Source organism: Callorhinus ursinus, unplaced genomic scaffold (assembly GCF_003265705.2).
Source record: "Callorhinus ursinus isolate GAN/ISIS: 27379988/994484 unplaced genomic scaffold, GSC_fseal_2.0 scaffold15, whole genome shotgun sequence".
NCBI classification, from domain to species: domain Eukaryota; kingdom Metazoa; phylum Chordata; class Mammalia; order Carnivora; family Otariidae; genus Callorhinus; species Callorhinus ursinus.
Window position 1 is genome coordinate 44956084 of NW_027397077.1, and position 15532 is coordinate 44971615.

Here is a 15532-nt window from a genome sequence, read left to right on the forward strand (position 1 = left end):
AGCCGGCATCAAGCCTCAGGGACAAACAGTGGGTCTCCCACACAAAGGGCTACCACAGCCCTCAGGACACAGGTGACGCACCTTCCACGATCAGAAGTCTGGCGCTGAGCCCCTTGCATCGTCTCATCTCCCCTGACACTCCAGCTACGCTCGACTTGGACAAACACCCACACTTCCTCTTCCACACCTCCCTGACTTTACACATATATGGCTTTGGTAGCTAAAGCCCCTTCTATCTTTCCTCACTGGGAAATTCACGTTATCTTTCAGGGCCTACGTAACGTGAAACTCACTGCCTCCGTGACCCTGGGGAGAGCGGATTGCTGCCTCCTCTGTGCCCCCTCTGGCATTCAGCAGACATCCCCATGATGGCCATGGCAACCACAGGGCCCTGCTTTGCAAGGACGGTCCTAATTTTCAATATTCGGTCTTGCTGTCGCTAAAATAAACACACACATATTGTCAGGCCATGTGTTCCAATTCCTGGTTGAGAAACTGGGCAACGACATTAATAGCACCACACGCTAGCTATCTGTTTACCTATCTGTGCCCCCGACCAGTTACGAGCTCCTGAAGAACAGGGACTGTCTCTTACTCACCTTTTTTTCTCTTGAGCTTAGAACGGTGCCTGGGAAAGAGAAGGTAGTTACAGAACGGACAGACAAACCATCAACTAGTCGCCATCTAATGATGTCCCCAATATGCAGTTTATGTCTCAGGGTGTCAGATGGTCACATCTACCAACAACTGTAATTAAGCTGGACAGAATACTTTCGAAGTTCCAGGCATTTTCCCCTTGGAATCCCATTTCATCCTGTCTACTGTTCCAGGCAGAAAAGGCCAGCTTAAGGCCACAACTCTTAAGTGATATCCCAGGAAACAAAGTTAACAGAGCAAAAAGGAATCTTTTAACAATAAATGTGAATAGAGAAATCTGGTAGACACGACCCCAACCAAGTGATCAAACCAAGGCATCAGTACCAATGTGGGCACCTGGCTTCCTGTGCCACCTGCCATGTCCCACCCAAGTCGAAGTGAGCTCTAACTCAACCTCCAGCTTACAGGAAATACAGAAGACAAAGGAACAAGTGCAAAGACACCACAAGGGAACCATAAGACAAATCCAGGAAGTGAATCAGTATCCAAAATCAGTATCATTAACAACAACAACAACAAAAAGTCATTAAAAAAAAAAAAAGCAAGGTGTTGCTCTGGACCAAACTTTACTGGACTCTGGTTCAAAGAGGAAAAACACTGCGGCGCCTTGGGTAGTTCAGTCAGTTAAGCGTCTGCCTTCAGTTCAGATCATGATCTCAGGGTCCTGGGATCGAGCTCCACATCGGGCTCCCTGCTCAGCTGGGAGTGTCCTTCTCCCTCTCCCTCTGGCCCTCTCCCCGCTCGTGCTCACTCTCAAATAAAGTTTTTCAAAAAAAGAACAAAAAACAAAGAGGAAAAACACTATAAAAAACTTGAGGGAGAAAGTTGGAAAAACTTAAAAATCGACTAGACAGTAGATGCTATTTTATAGAAATACCAGTTGACCCTTGAACAACATGGGGTCAGGGGTACCAACCCCCTGGGCAGTCAAAAATCTGTGTATACTTTTGACTCCCCAAAAACTTTACAATAGGCTACTATTGATGCAAAGACTTGTAGATAACATAGTCGATTAACACATATTTTTGTATATTATATGTATTATATGCCATATTCTTACAATAAAATAAGCTAGAGAAAATGTTATTAAGTCATAAGGAAGAGAGAATACATTTACAGAACTGTACTATAAAAAATCTGCATAGAAGTGTACCCAGCTGTTCGAGGGTCAACTGTACTGATTTACTTAGGTGTGTTAAAAGTATTGTGCTTATTCATATCAGGGAAATAAAAATCAAAACCACAATGAGATGTCACCACCTGTCACCTGTCAGAATGACTAAAATCAAAAAGACAAGAAATAGGAAGTATTGGGGCACCGGGGTGGCTCAGTTGGTTAAGCATCTGCCCTTGGCTTGGGTCACGATGCCAGCGTCCTGGGATCAAACCCCACATCAGGCTGTCTACTCAGAGGGGAGTCTGCTTCTCCCTCTCCCTCTGTCTCTCCCCACTGCTCACTTTTTTTTTTTTTAAGATTTTATTTATTTGACAGAGAGACACAGTGAAGAGAGGGAACACAAGCAGGGGGAGTGGGAGAGGGAGAAGCAGGCTTTCCCACCGAGCTGGGAGCCCGATGTGGGGCTCCATCCCAGAACCCTGGGATCATGACCTGAGCCGCAGGCAGACGCCTAATAACTGAGCCACCCCAGGCACACCCCCGCCCCACTCATTCTTTCTCTCTCTCTCTCTCAAATAAATAAATAAAATCTTAAAAAAGAAAGAAAGAAAGAAATAGGAAGTGTTAGCGAGGATGTGGAGAAAAAGAAAGCCTTGCACACACCACTGGTGGGAATGCAAACTGGTGCAGCCACCGTGGGAAAAAGTATGGAGGCACCTCAAAAAATTACAAATAGAACTACCCTATGATCCAATAATTCCACTCCTCGGTATTTACCCAAAGAAAATGAAAACACTAATTCTGAAAGATATATACACCCCTATGTTTACTGAAGCATTATTTACAATAGCTAAGACATGGAAGTAACCCAATCACCCAACCACAGATGAATGGATAAAAATGATGTGGTAAATATATTCAATGGAATATTACTCAGCCATAAAAAAGAATGAGACCTTTGCAACAACATGGACAGACCTAGAGGGTACAATGCTAAATAAAATAAGGCAGACAGAGAAAGACAAATACCATATGGTTTCACTCATATGTGGAATTGAAGAAACAAAACAAATGAAAAAAAAGAAAACAAATGAGCAAACAAACGAAAAGAGACAACAAACAAACAACCTTAAATACAGAGAATAAACTAGTGGCTGCCAGAGATAGGAGTGGGGATGGGTGAAACAGATAAAGGGCGTTAAGAGTACACTTATCATGAAGAGCACTGAACAATGTATAGAACTGTTGAATCATGATACCGTATACCTGAAACTAGTAACACTGTATGTGAACTACACTGGAGTTTAAAAAATAAAAAAAAAAAAATCATGCCTATTCTTAAAAGTTGTATGTTGAGCTATGGGGTGATATATCATGTTATCTGCAACTTATTTTCAAATTAAAAAAAAAGGTATATTACATATACAGAAAGATGAAGCAGAGTAAAACAGAACAACTGCTGAATCTAGGTGGAGGATAGGTTTCGGGTTTATTGTGCTCTTCTTTCAGCTTTTCTATATGCTTGACAGTTTTCATAATAAAAAGTTGGGGAAAATAAGAGTATTAATATCTGCAGAATGAAAATATTACTGATATGAAAAAGAACCAACTGGAGATCGTGGAAACTAAAACTGTAATTATCAAAATCAAACAAGAGATGGAATGAATGGTCAGAACAGATTCAGCTGGGTGCCTGGGTGGCTCGGATGGTTAGGCGTCTGCCTTCGGCTCAGGTCATGATCCCAGGGTCCTGGGATCAAGTCCCACATCGGGCTCCCTGCTCGGCGGGGAGCCTGCTTCTCCCTCTGCCTCTGCCTCTCTCTCTCTGACTCTCATGAATAAATAAATAAAACATTAAAAAAAAAAAAGAACAGATACAGCTGAGGGACGCCTGGGTGGCGCATTTGGTTAAAGCGTCTGACTCTCAATTTTGGCTCAGGTCATGATCTTGGGATGGAGCCCCGGGTTGGGCTCTGCGCTCAGCACTGCGCTCAGCGTCTGCTTAAGAATCTCTCTCCCTGGGGCGCCTGGGTGGCTCAGTTGGTTAAGCGACTGCCTTCGGCTCAGGTCATGATCCTGGAGTCCCGGGATCAAGTCCCGCGTTGGGCTCCCTGCTCAGCAGGGAGTCTGCTTCTCCCTCTGACCCTCTTCCCTCTTGTGCTCTCTCTCATTCTCTCTCTCTCAAATAAATAAATAAAATCTTAAAAAAAAAAAGAATCTCTCTCCTCTCCCTCTGCCCCTCCCACTCATGCTCTCTCTCTCTCTAAAATAAATAAATCTTTAAAAAAAAAAAAAGGAACAGACACAGCTGAAAAGGAAATCAGTGTGCTGGAAGGTGAAGCCCAGGGTTTGTCCAGAACACAGCACAGTAGAGCACCATGCTGTTGAGATGGAGAAGATATGAGATGTGAAGAACAGACCCTAAATTCCAGCTCCTGTACCATGCAAGCTCCAGAGGGGAGAAGAGGAGCTAATCAAATGCATTTTTAAAAATTCCTTAGACCTTTAGGGGTGCCTGGGTGATGTAGTAGGTTAAGCATCCAACTCTTGGTTTTGGCTCAGGTCATGATCCCAGGGTCCTGAGATCGAGCCCCACATCTGCTCCACGCTCAGCGTAGAGTCTGCCTGGGTTTCTCTCGCCCTCTCCCTTTGTTCCTCCCCCCACCATGCTTGCTTGCTCTCTCTCTCTCTCTCTAAAATAAAGAAATAAATCCTAAAAAAAAAAAAATCCTTAGACCTTTAGAAATACAGGAATTTTCACTCTGGTTATACCTACTGAGTTCAGAGCAAGGTGAATGAAAAAATATCCCACAACCTAGGTACACTATGGTAAGATTTCAGAACATAAGAAATCAAGGGTCACTTGATTTCAAGAGTCACTTACAGATTCTTTCTGAAAGAATCACTTGAGGAACAATTCAGGCAAAATGCAAATGAACTAAAATAAAGTAATAAAAAACAGTAAGTCAAAAATAAATAAATAAAACTTGGAATTAAATAAATCAAAGGAATTAAAATAACTGTTGATGCAAAATGTCAAAAAAAACCCATCAATAATGATCTGGCCCTTGAATCCCAGATGATTTCAATGTGGAAACTGGGGGTGGGGAGGCAATGAGGAGGGAGGGAAAGTGTGCCGGCGTTCTTGTCCTCCTAGGGTCAAAGAAATAAATACTAATTCTAGACCACGGGTAGGAAAATGTAAATTTGAATATGTATTTAACATTTAACAAGATGAATAGAGACAGGACATATGTATTTCCAAATTACTAAGAGGACGGCATGGGAGAGAGATCCAACAGTGGCCAAGACATACTTTGTGATGCAGAAAGTCAGCACTGAAAAGTGAGGGGCAGAGGGCTTCATGTAGTTCATTCAACAACAGCAGAGAGGGTGCAGTGCTAAGTGCTGGTACACAGCAGAGCTCACATGCCCTCCCGGGCCTGGGAACAAACAAGTGAGCAAGACATGGGGTGGTAGTAAGTGCTAGGAAGGAAAAAACAAAGCAAGGGATATAAAGTAACTCAGACCTCAAAAACGTTATGCTTGGTGAAGGAAGCCGGACACAGGAAAACCCACAATACTGTAGGTTTCCATTTATCTGGAATGTCTAGAACAGGCAGCCCTGTAGAGACAGAAAGTAGACAAGCGGTTGCCAGGGGCTATAGGGAGGTAGGAACGGGAATGACTGCTCAAGGGTAGCAGGTTTCTTTTGGGGGCAGTGAAAATATCTGAAAATTGATTGTGGTGATGGTTATACAACTCTGAGAATACAACACCACAGTGAACTGAACACTTTAAATGGGGGAGTTCTACGGTATATGGATTATATCTCAATAAAGATTTTTTTTAAGGAACTTGGCAGAGTGCTACTTTAGACAAAATTGTCAAGTAAGGGGGCACCTGGGCGATTCAGTCAGTTGAGCATCCGTCCGACTCTTAATTTCAGCTCAGGTCACGATCTTGGGGTTGTGGGATCGAGCCCCACCTCGGGTTCTGCACTCAGAGCACAGTCCGCTTGGGACTCTATTCCCCCTCTGCCTTTCTCCCCAGTCACATTCTCACTCTCTCTAAAATAAATTTTAAAAATCTTTTAAAAAATGACAGTCAAGGGGCGCCTGGGTGGCTCAGTCATTAAGCGTCTGCCTTCGGCTCAGATCATGACCCCAGGGTCCTGGGATCAAGCCCCGCATCGGGCTCCCTGCTCGGCAGGAAGCCTGCTTCTCCCTCTCCCACTCCCCCTGCTTGTGTTCCCTCTCTCGCTGTGTCTCTCTCTGTCAAATAAATAAATAAAATCTTTAAAAAACAAATAATGACAGTCAAGTAAGGCCAACTCACGTAAAGCAAAATAATAATCTCTTGATGTATACATACATGTACACACGCAGAGCAAACTGCCCCAAAACATCTTAACACACCACGGCCTTCCATCCATTATCACGCTCCTGCTCAGAGGCAGGGGAACCCCTGAGTGGCAAAAAGAAGAAGCTAGCTGGAATTCTATAGCTTGGAGTCCTTTTAATACTTAATGAGTTTTTCACACTAGGCTTGAAAATACCAACCACGACTGTTTCACATCAAATTAGCCTAACTTTGCCAGTTACATTTTAAGAGATTAGGCTTTTCAGCAAACCAGTCTACAAAAACTTTGCCCATCAACTTGCGCTATGGTGACACTATTTCTCAAGTCATAAAATCAAAACAAAACAAAACACCGAGTTCCTATAAGGTCTCCCATTTTCACCTGACAATTATCTCCCCTCCCTGGCCAGGAGCCCTTAAGCTCCTGCATGAACCCAACCCTTCAAGCAGAGGTTCACTGATACCCTTCCCTGCTTAGAAGGCTCTCCCTTCTCCCTCTTTCTCTCCCTCCCTCCCTCTCTGTCTCTCTCTCACTACTTGCTAGTTCATTCAGCCAACACTTACCAAGGGCTTATTCTGGGGAAAAGAACCCAAAGAAAACCCTAGAGTCAGAGTTTACACTGAGGTATTTACCTTGTGATCTCAATAATAAAACAGACTTTTTTTTCTATGTATTTCAAAGAATGTTCATGTATTTTATAAAACTGATCTTTATGTAATTATCTATAATGTCAACAGGGACGATATTAACAATTCATAGCTAGAAACTGAAGTTTATTCTGACAGCTAAGATCTACTTTTTTCATCACGAAATCATATTTGTGTACCCATGAGAGTTAAAACCCAAGAATAAAAAAACAAGTTAAACAAACAAAAAAATCAAAGCTTTTCATTGGAAAATGTGAACGGAACATTTTTCATTTTTTTTAGATTATTTCTTTACTTATTTATTTGAGAGAGAGCACAAGTTGGGGAGAGGGGCAAAGGAAGAGAGAATCTCAAGCAGACTCCCCACTGAGCATGGAGCCTGACCTGGGGCTCGATCTCACGACCCTGAGATCATGACCTGAGCCAAAATCAGGAGTTGAATGGTGGGGCACCTGGGTGGCTCAGTCAGTTAGGCGTCTGCCTTTGGTCATGAACCTGGGGTCCTGGGATCGAGTCCCACATCGGGCTCCCTGGTCCACAGGGAGTCTGCTTCTCCCTCTGCCTCTGCCTCTTTCTCTGTCTCTCATAAATAAATAAAATCTTAAAAAAAAAAAAAAAAGAGTTGGATGCTTAACCAACTGAGCCACCCAGATGCCCCAGAATATTTTTCATTTTAAAAATATCTAATTTTTATCTTTCTCTGGCATCAAAATGGCAGGAGTTGGGATTCCCTGGCTGGAAATTATAGGATTTTTTTTTTTTCAGTGAGTGATGGGATCCTTCAGTGAGGAAATGGTCCAACACCATCCACATCAGCTAACCTAACCCACTAACCATGAGCTGTGAGCTGGTAGCCAACCTTTTGGGCCTCTCGCATTAAGATGAACAGCATCCCCTTAAAAAGCAGTCGCCTCAAGAGATGACACACTCCAATGACCTGTCGCTGCCCAACACACACTGCAGTTGCTATCAGGGCCCTTGGGCAAGCCCCCTGGACTGACATGCACCAGAATTGTGACTTTATGCTTAGACTTCACTTTGGACCAAAGAACGCTACCACTATGGAACACTCTCAAATACACCCCTGAAGGACCTGCCAGAAGGAAGAGCTGCAGGCTCTGAAGAATGTGAATAAGGATCGTCACAGCTGATCAAACATTTGGGAAATAACGCACACAATTTCTCAAGGAGACGATTTTGAAAGGGGCAGCACCCATGGACACATCAGGTTCTAGGTTGCTATTTTTTTTTTTTTTTTTACAAATTAGTCACATTACTCCTTAGTCACACTCCAAATTCGGGATGGTGTCACCTCAAACACTAACGAACAGGTGCAAAAACCTCGAAGAACTCACAATGTTTACATACCTCATGTAGGACTAAGTTCCTGTTTTTCCAGTCCAAGAAAGGGAGGTTTACAAGGCAAAGGAGTACAAGTAAGATCAGAGGAATCCATGTATGTCATGGTATAGATATAGAAGCTATTAATGAGCAATGGTCCTTGCTTATCAATTTATCACAGCAGGTTGGAGAGATTCTCTCTCTAACAGCACTAGCTCGGGTTCTGTTGCTCTATGTTCAACAGAACAGCATTTTGTAAGCCATTCTAGAAGATGGGCTTTTTCGTTTGCTCACACTAGCCATATGTACCAATTCACCCAATTCATCTGAATGAATAAGGATTTGTTTGTTTAACCAGCACCTGGCATTAGGATGCTGATACGGTACTGCTAATCAAAACACACAAAAAATGTAAAATGTAAGTGATATATGACGGCCCAGATATTAGACTCGTCCCAAACCTTTCCGCGCGTGTGTGGTGTTTGTGCACGTACTACCAGTGGGAGAAGGCACAGCACAGCAGTGAGAATAAGCACCAGACCAGGAGCCAGAAGGCTAGGTTCTGTTCTAATCTGCCACATACAAGCCTTCATGTCCCGCTCTGTAAGATGGTGGTCCTTCTCACAGGGTGACCTCAAGCAAACCCTGTGTGGGTAGGTGAGACAGGGATTCTTTCTGCAGCTCACTGATGGGAGTAACAGATCGGTGAAGTGACTTGCACAAGGTCAGCTGGGCACCCAAGCTGAGAAGCCCCACGCCACTCTCTCTCCCAGGTGATTTTCACACCAATGTCAGTCCCCATTTCCTAACGATCTGCAATGGGCCAGGTTCCTAAAGCTAAGAGGTTTGCAGAGAAGCAGATTAGAAGCAGTGATGTCACATGCCCAAAGAGCTACATGGCAGAGTCAAGATTTTAAGATGGTGCCTCATGGGTCCAACACTGGCCCTCCTTCCACTGTCTTTCCACAACCCGCGCTACTTCAGGACTTTTAGAAACCTCAGGAGGCAAGGTTTATTTTGCAACGGATGGCTGTCATTGGCCTCAAGAACAGATTTCTCCAGACAATCCGCATGACCCAGAACTTCTTTCTAATCTAACAGTCCTTTAGCTATTTCTGATCAAAACTGAAAAAGTCAAATCAATAAGATCCAAATCAGAAAAGCACCTGATCCAAACAGCAAAATCAGACCCCTGATTGGAAGGACCAAAGATGCAAACTTTAAAAAGAAGGCGGTTCCTATTTCCCTGCCTGCCCCCTCTTTGGGAAGTGCCAGGAGCAGCTACAAAAACAAAGGTGACTTGTAGGGCCTAGGGAAGCTTCAGAGCCAAGGCCCAAGGGCATACACTTTACCTCAGCGAAGGAGAGATCTGGCAACATCCTCAAAAAGGGGAGAGTGAACCCGACAGAGAGCTGAATAAAGGGGGTACAATTCGACAAGGCTAACCTCTGTGTGTGGACTTGAGGCCTGTGTCCCCAGTGATCTGCAAAACGAGTTTACATAACAGGCCTTTGTGTTGTCCCAGATAAGAGAGAGTAGAGGAGCAGTAAGAATGTTTTAAGGATTTAGAACTGGCTGAGATTTCCTGGGGGATAGTGAGGTTGGGGGGCAGCGGGGGCGGGGAGCAAAGAGTGGGGAAGGGTGAGTTAAGAAATCATCTGTCTGAGATAAGGAGGAAAAGGGTAACAACGGCCATAATAATTTAAGTCCTCATATTTGTAATTCCTTGGTTTTATTCGCAATAGCACTCTCAGGATAGAAAAGAAACCAGTAACACCAATTGATTCTTCTTAGAGGGCACTGCGGGGTTGGAGGACGAAGGTGAAAGGGAGATTTTTTTTTTTACTGTCTGCCTTTTTATACCTTTGAAATTTTGAAATTCTGGACCGTGTAGACGGATTATCTATTCAAATATATATAAAGGGAATTTTTTATACTAGTTTAAGCATGTCCATAGTTTTCCAACAACCCTAAGAAGTGGGCAGAGCAAAGATCATTAGTCCCAACTCACAAATGCGGAAGCTGTGGGGTCTAAGAAGGGAAAAGGAATTGGCCACGGTTGTGGTGAGGCCGGAAGTAAGACTCGGACCTTCAGACTCCTAAGCCAGTGTTCTCTTTCAGAGACTTCACAGTTTGGAAGATGCAGCCCCCCACCCTCCCAGATTCGCTCTTAAAGTTCAACCTGCATAGCTAGAGCTATGTGAATCCAAATGGGGTGGGCACAGGAACCCATCACCCTATATGGAGCCTTACTAACCAGCACAGCAGGCTAGGTGAGCTGTTCAGAGCTGGCTAGACGTTCTGGTAGCAGACAAACATCCTGAAACTTGCTAGGGCTTCAATCCTTATTACTGAAAAATCTATAAAATGCCCAAGTCCACGTTGTTTCTCAAAGTACGGTGGCTGCAACTGCATTTTTACTAGATTCATTAACTTGTAGATTCCCAGGGTCATCATTCTGAACTCAGAGGGACTCAGACGGGTGGCAAGTGTCAAAATGAGCCCTGGGCTTAGGACCCAGGCAGACCCTGGGTTCAAGTCCTGGTTTTGCCCCTGATTTGTGTGTGGCCTTAGGCATGCTGGTCACACTTCACTTATTTTGACCTCAGCTTCCCCTCTATTTTTTTTTTTAAAGATTTTATTTATTTATTTGAGAAAGAGAGAATGAGAGATAGAGAGCACGAGAGGGAAGAGGGTCAGAGGGAGAGGCAGACTCCCCGCTGAGCAGGGAGCCCGATGTGGGACTCGATCCCGGGACTCCGGGATCATGACCTGAGCCGAAGGCAGTTGCTTAACCAACTGAGCCACCCAGGCGCCCCAGCTTCCCCTCTATTAATAAAAATCAATTCCCAGACATGTTCTGTGTGCCATATGTCTAACACTGTTGTAGGTGTGGGGGGACTCACAGGCCCACAAAGCAGACTAAATCCCTGCACTTTCGAGGAGTAGACAGACCTTGTACAGGAGACCAACACATGAGGTCATTTCAAGTCCTGATAAGTGCTATGAACTTACCCCTGAACTCACCCTGTAATGGGACAGAGGGTCCAGAAGGTCAGGGAAGGCCTCTCTCTGAGGAGGAGGCATTTGCAGTGGGAGCCAAATGATGAAGCAGCAGGGGGATGTAGGGACATGCTATGACGGGGGCGGGGAGGACAGATACAAAGAGCCCAAGGCAGGCGTGTCTGAAGGACAGAAAGGGCTACCGAGGCTAGAGCGCAGTGAGTGAGGGGCAGAGGGAAGGAGGTACACCGGCCAAGGGAGACAGGGGCCCACCTCTTCAGGTGAGGAGTCTGGATGTCATTCTGGTTGCAACAGGAAGTGACTATAGAAATAAAGGGGTTTAATTAGATCTGTGATGTTGCAAACTTTTTTATTTTTTTTACCAGCAGAACCTTTCAGCCAAATAAAAACAAGTGGAACCTCAATATAGAACTGGATAAAAGTGGTTCTGCTCTGGCTGGGTGGGAAGTTAGTTAAGGCCCTTCTGAACTTGTGGCCTCCTGGCCTTCCCCCTTGACCCCCACGGCACCCCCAAGCACTGGGGCTCAGAGGAGCTGGAAAAACACCAGGTGATCTATCTCTGGGCTCGTCAAGCTCTAACAAAAGCCGCAGAACAAGGAGAGGAGTTTTGGGGGATCATGCTGGAGCCTTGCTCGGCCCCAGATAGCCCCTGGAAAGGTTTTAAACAAAATCCCTGATGTGGTCACACTTTCTGTAGGAACAATAACAATAAAATCTGGCTCCTCAAAGGTTCCAGTTAAAATCACATTGCCGAGGGCGCCTGGGTGGTTCAGTCATTAGGCGTCTGCCTTCTGCTCAGGTCATGGTCCCAGGGTCCTGGGATCGAGCCCCGCATCGGGTTCCCTGCTTGGCGGGAAGCCTGCTTCTCCCTCTCCCACTCCCCCTGCTTGTGTTCCCCTCTCTTGCTGTGTCTCCGTCAAATAAATAAACAAAATCTTAAAAAAAAAAAAAAATCACACTGCTGAAACTATAGGGACAGAAAACAGATCGGTGATTGACAGGGGCTGGGGTGAAGGGAGGACACTGACAAAAAAGGACACAAGGGAACTTTGTGGGTTGCTGGAAATATTCTATACTGTGACTGTGGTGGTGACTATGGGACTGTATACATTTCGTCAGAATTCACAGAACGGGGGCGCCGGGGTGGCTCAGTCGTTGGGCGTCTGCCTTCGGCTCAGATCATGATCCCAGGGTCCTGGGATCGAGCCCCGCATCGGGCTCCCTGCTCAGCGGGAAGCCTGCTTCTCCCTCTCCCACGCCCCCTGCTTGTGTTCCCTCTCTCGCTGTGTCTCTCTCTGCCAAATAAATAAAATCTTAAAAAAAAAAAAAAGAATTCACAGAACGGTACACCTAAAATGGGTGAAGCTTAAGGAGTATCAATTTAACTCTAACAAACCTGAAGTTTTTTTTAAAAAAACCAAGACACCTCCGAGGCATTTTATGGATGAGGAAACAGACCTGGAAAGCAAAAATGACTTGCTCCTGCTGAGTCAGTAGAGCCCCAAAACTGCTGTTGATGGACTGTTCCCCACCCACTGCTGCTCAGTTTCAATCCAAAGCCTCTTTAGCACTCTGGGCCCCAGGTTTCCCTGACTGCAAAATGAGGAGGTAGATAAATGCCAAAGACTTTCCCACTCCAAACAGATTCTAAGAAGCAGTCTGGCATAGGGGAAAGCCCTCAATGCTATGGAGTCAGAAACACTGGAAGAAAAATGCCCACTTCGGTCAGTGACTGGCTGTGTCCTGGGGCCAGCCTGTCCTATGCCAGTACAGGGTTAATAAGAACACATCTGCACATCAGCTGGCACACAACGGCCTCTCAAGAGGGGCAGCCGTTCTAACTACCGAGGGGTTTTACCATCCCTACCCCGTGCTGATCACAATCACACACGGCGGCCTCCTGAGAACGTGGAGGTGACCATAAGGTACAGAAATCACGAACTGCCTGCCCCGCATTGCATAACCTGCGCTCGGGTACACAGCACACCCTAGGCTCCACTGGGGCACAGGCTGTTATCTCGCCAGGTCAACAGGAACACCCTGCCCCCTCCTTGACCACCGTCAGCACCCAGCCACCACAAACACTCGGGTGCAGGAGAAGGCCGACAGCTTGCAGGAACACCACTGCTATTTTTTTTTTTTTTACACCACTGCTATTTATGCCTATATTTTAGGCACTCCGCTTTCCCTGTGGCTGCTGGCATCATCACAGGGCACAAACTCATCCATAGACACACTCCACCCATCCTACAGCCCTTCCCTCGCCACCTGTTCCAAAGGGGTGGTCCCAAAAAATGACTCAAAGCTGCCTGCCACACCTTGCTCTTTTTTTTTTTTTTCTAAGCTAAGGAAACCAAAAACACAGAGAAACCGAAAAGATTCTTTAAAACAAAACAAAACAAAACCCTTCAGGCAGGGAGTCTCTGTTTCCTGTGGCACATGAACTCACTGTGGTCATGTAAAGTTTGTTGGCTTACTACTTCTCCATGGAGGGACAGGAGGTAGGCAACACCCAGAAATTATCCCAATTTTACAGAAACAAAGAGCTAAGTACCCTGGCAAAAGGCAAACATGAGCAGGGCTACAGCAGCCCAGGGACGCAAAGCATCAGAGCATTCGGTCTCAAGGGACTCCAATACCCTGGCTCAGCTTCTAGAAAACACAGAGATAACAGGAGATAACACTTGCCCTGTGCTGCCCCTGCCCCGTGCTCTTAAGAGCTGTCCTGAAGATCATGTGAACTGAAAACCATGAAAGAATGGAAAAGATTTCTGCACAGCTCAGTTAAGTTACTGAGCAAAAACAATGCTCTGCCCTGGCCACGGTCTCCTAACTCTATTAGGTAGGGCTGGTAGCCAGGTTAAAGAAACTCTGATTCATTAATCACAAATATTATTTATCAAACCATTGCCAGGACATTGTGGCAACTACATCCTGCTGTTTCTATTCAGAGTCATTGCCAAAGTTTGGTCCTCTCCCCCACCTTCCGGTATCTGTGAACTTTTCAGTTTCTATCAAACTCCAGCTGGGGGAGGGGACCCAGGGCTGGCCCTCGTCGAGTAAAGTTCCACCACCAGGTCCACAAAGAGACTGCAGGGAGGCGTGGCCAGGCCGGAAATTCTGACAAAAAGTTTTGGCCCTCCGGTCCTAGAAACAACTACTTCCTGATCCCTCCTAGTCGTGGGGGGGTGTAGTTTTCTGGCCGAGTTCCCCCCACCAGGGCCGAGCTGGGGGCTTCGATCGCGGTGGGGAAGGGTCAGGCCAGCCAGGCGGCCTTCTGTCCCCCGCACTCCGAGGCGCTCTGCTGCCTTCCACTGGCGAAGTTATTTTGGAGAAGTGCCCCCAGGGTGTGAGCTCCGGCGGGCAGGGCCTCCTCCCGCCGCACTACCCCCAAGACAGACAGACAGACAGACACACACACACACACACACACACACACACACACCCCAAGGCCGGCGCTCTGAGGACTGAACCTGACTCAGACACCGAGGCCCAGGCCTGCTCCGACAGGAGGAAGGGAAAGGGAATCGAAAGAGATTTGCCAGAAACCTCAAGACAATCCAGGGCGCTCGCTGCGGCCTGAGGCCGCCCCCGCTGAGGGAGCGTCTTCTAGGGGCCTCGGTCGACACCCGGTGCCCGTCGGAGCCCGGGCTGCGCGGCAGCCAGAGGGCCAGGCCACCCCCGCGCGGCGACCCCAGGCCGGGCCTCCCACCTTGACCCGCTTGCCCTGGATCTCCAGCGTCTTCATGGTGAAGTCGACGCCGATGGTGCTGCCCTGGCGCTCCGAGAAAGCGCCCGTCTTGAAGCGCTGCACCACGCACGTCTTGCCCACGCTAGCGTCGCCCACCAGCACCAGCTTGAACAGGAAATCGTACTGCTCGTCCGGGTCTCCCGCGCCCGGGCCCGGCCCCGCCATGGCCGCGCGGGAGCCGAAGGGCCGGCGCTCCGGACACTGAGGGAAGCCTGAGCTCACGGAAGCAGCGGACCGCCTGGCGACGTGGAACCGCCGCAACACCTGAAGTAGGGGCGCCGCCGACAGCCGGCCCCGGCCCGGCTCCGCCCCGGCCCCGCCCCGGCAGCCCCCCCGCCCCCTCCGCCCCCCCGACCCCGGCCAGCCCGGAGCCCCGCGGGCCTCCGCTCAGCCCGGGACTCGCCTAGTCCCGCCTCCGTAAAGCTCCGCGGCCGGCCCTCTGCTCGTTCTGGGCCAGTCCGGCCCTCGCGCCCGGCCTCAGCCCCGCCCCAGCCCGACTCTACCCTCAGCACCTTGGGCCCGCCCCATCCCCACTCTAACCTCAGCACTTCGCGGGACAGACCCCGCCCTCAGCCACACCCCCGATCAGACTCCGCCCTCAGAACCGCCCCCAGCACCGCCCCGGCCAGACT

The 15532-nt window shown here is 47.4% G+C and overlaps 1 protein-coding gene across 1 annotated transcript in view; it reads right to left on the reverse strand.

The window, feature by feature from the left end:
• The window catches only part of RAB43 (RAB43, member RAS oncogene family), a 35987-nt gene extending 20781 nt beyond the window's left edge, over nt 1-15206 (reverse strand). Inside the window, exon 1 of the mRNA XM_025885736.2 lies at nt 14862-15206. Within this exon, the coding sequence (XP_025741521.1) occupies nt 14862-15065 (204 nt within the window). The 5' untranslated portion in view covers nt 15066-15206. The remainder of the gene's footprint in view (nt 1-14861) is intronic.
• Nucleotides 15207-15532: the final 326 nt, after the last annotated feature.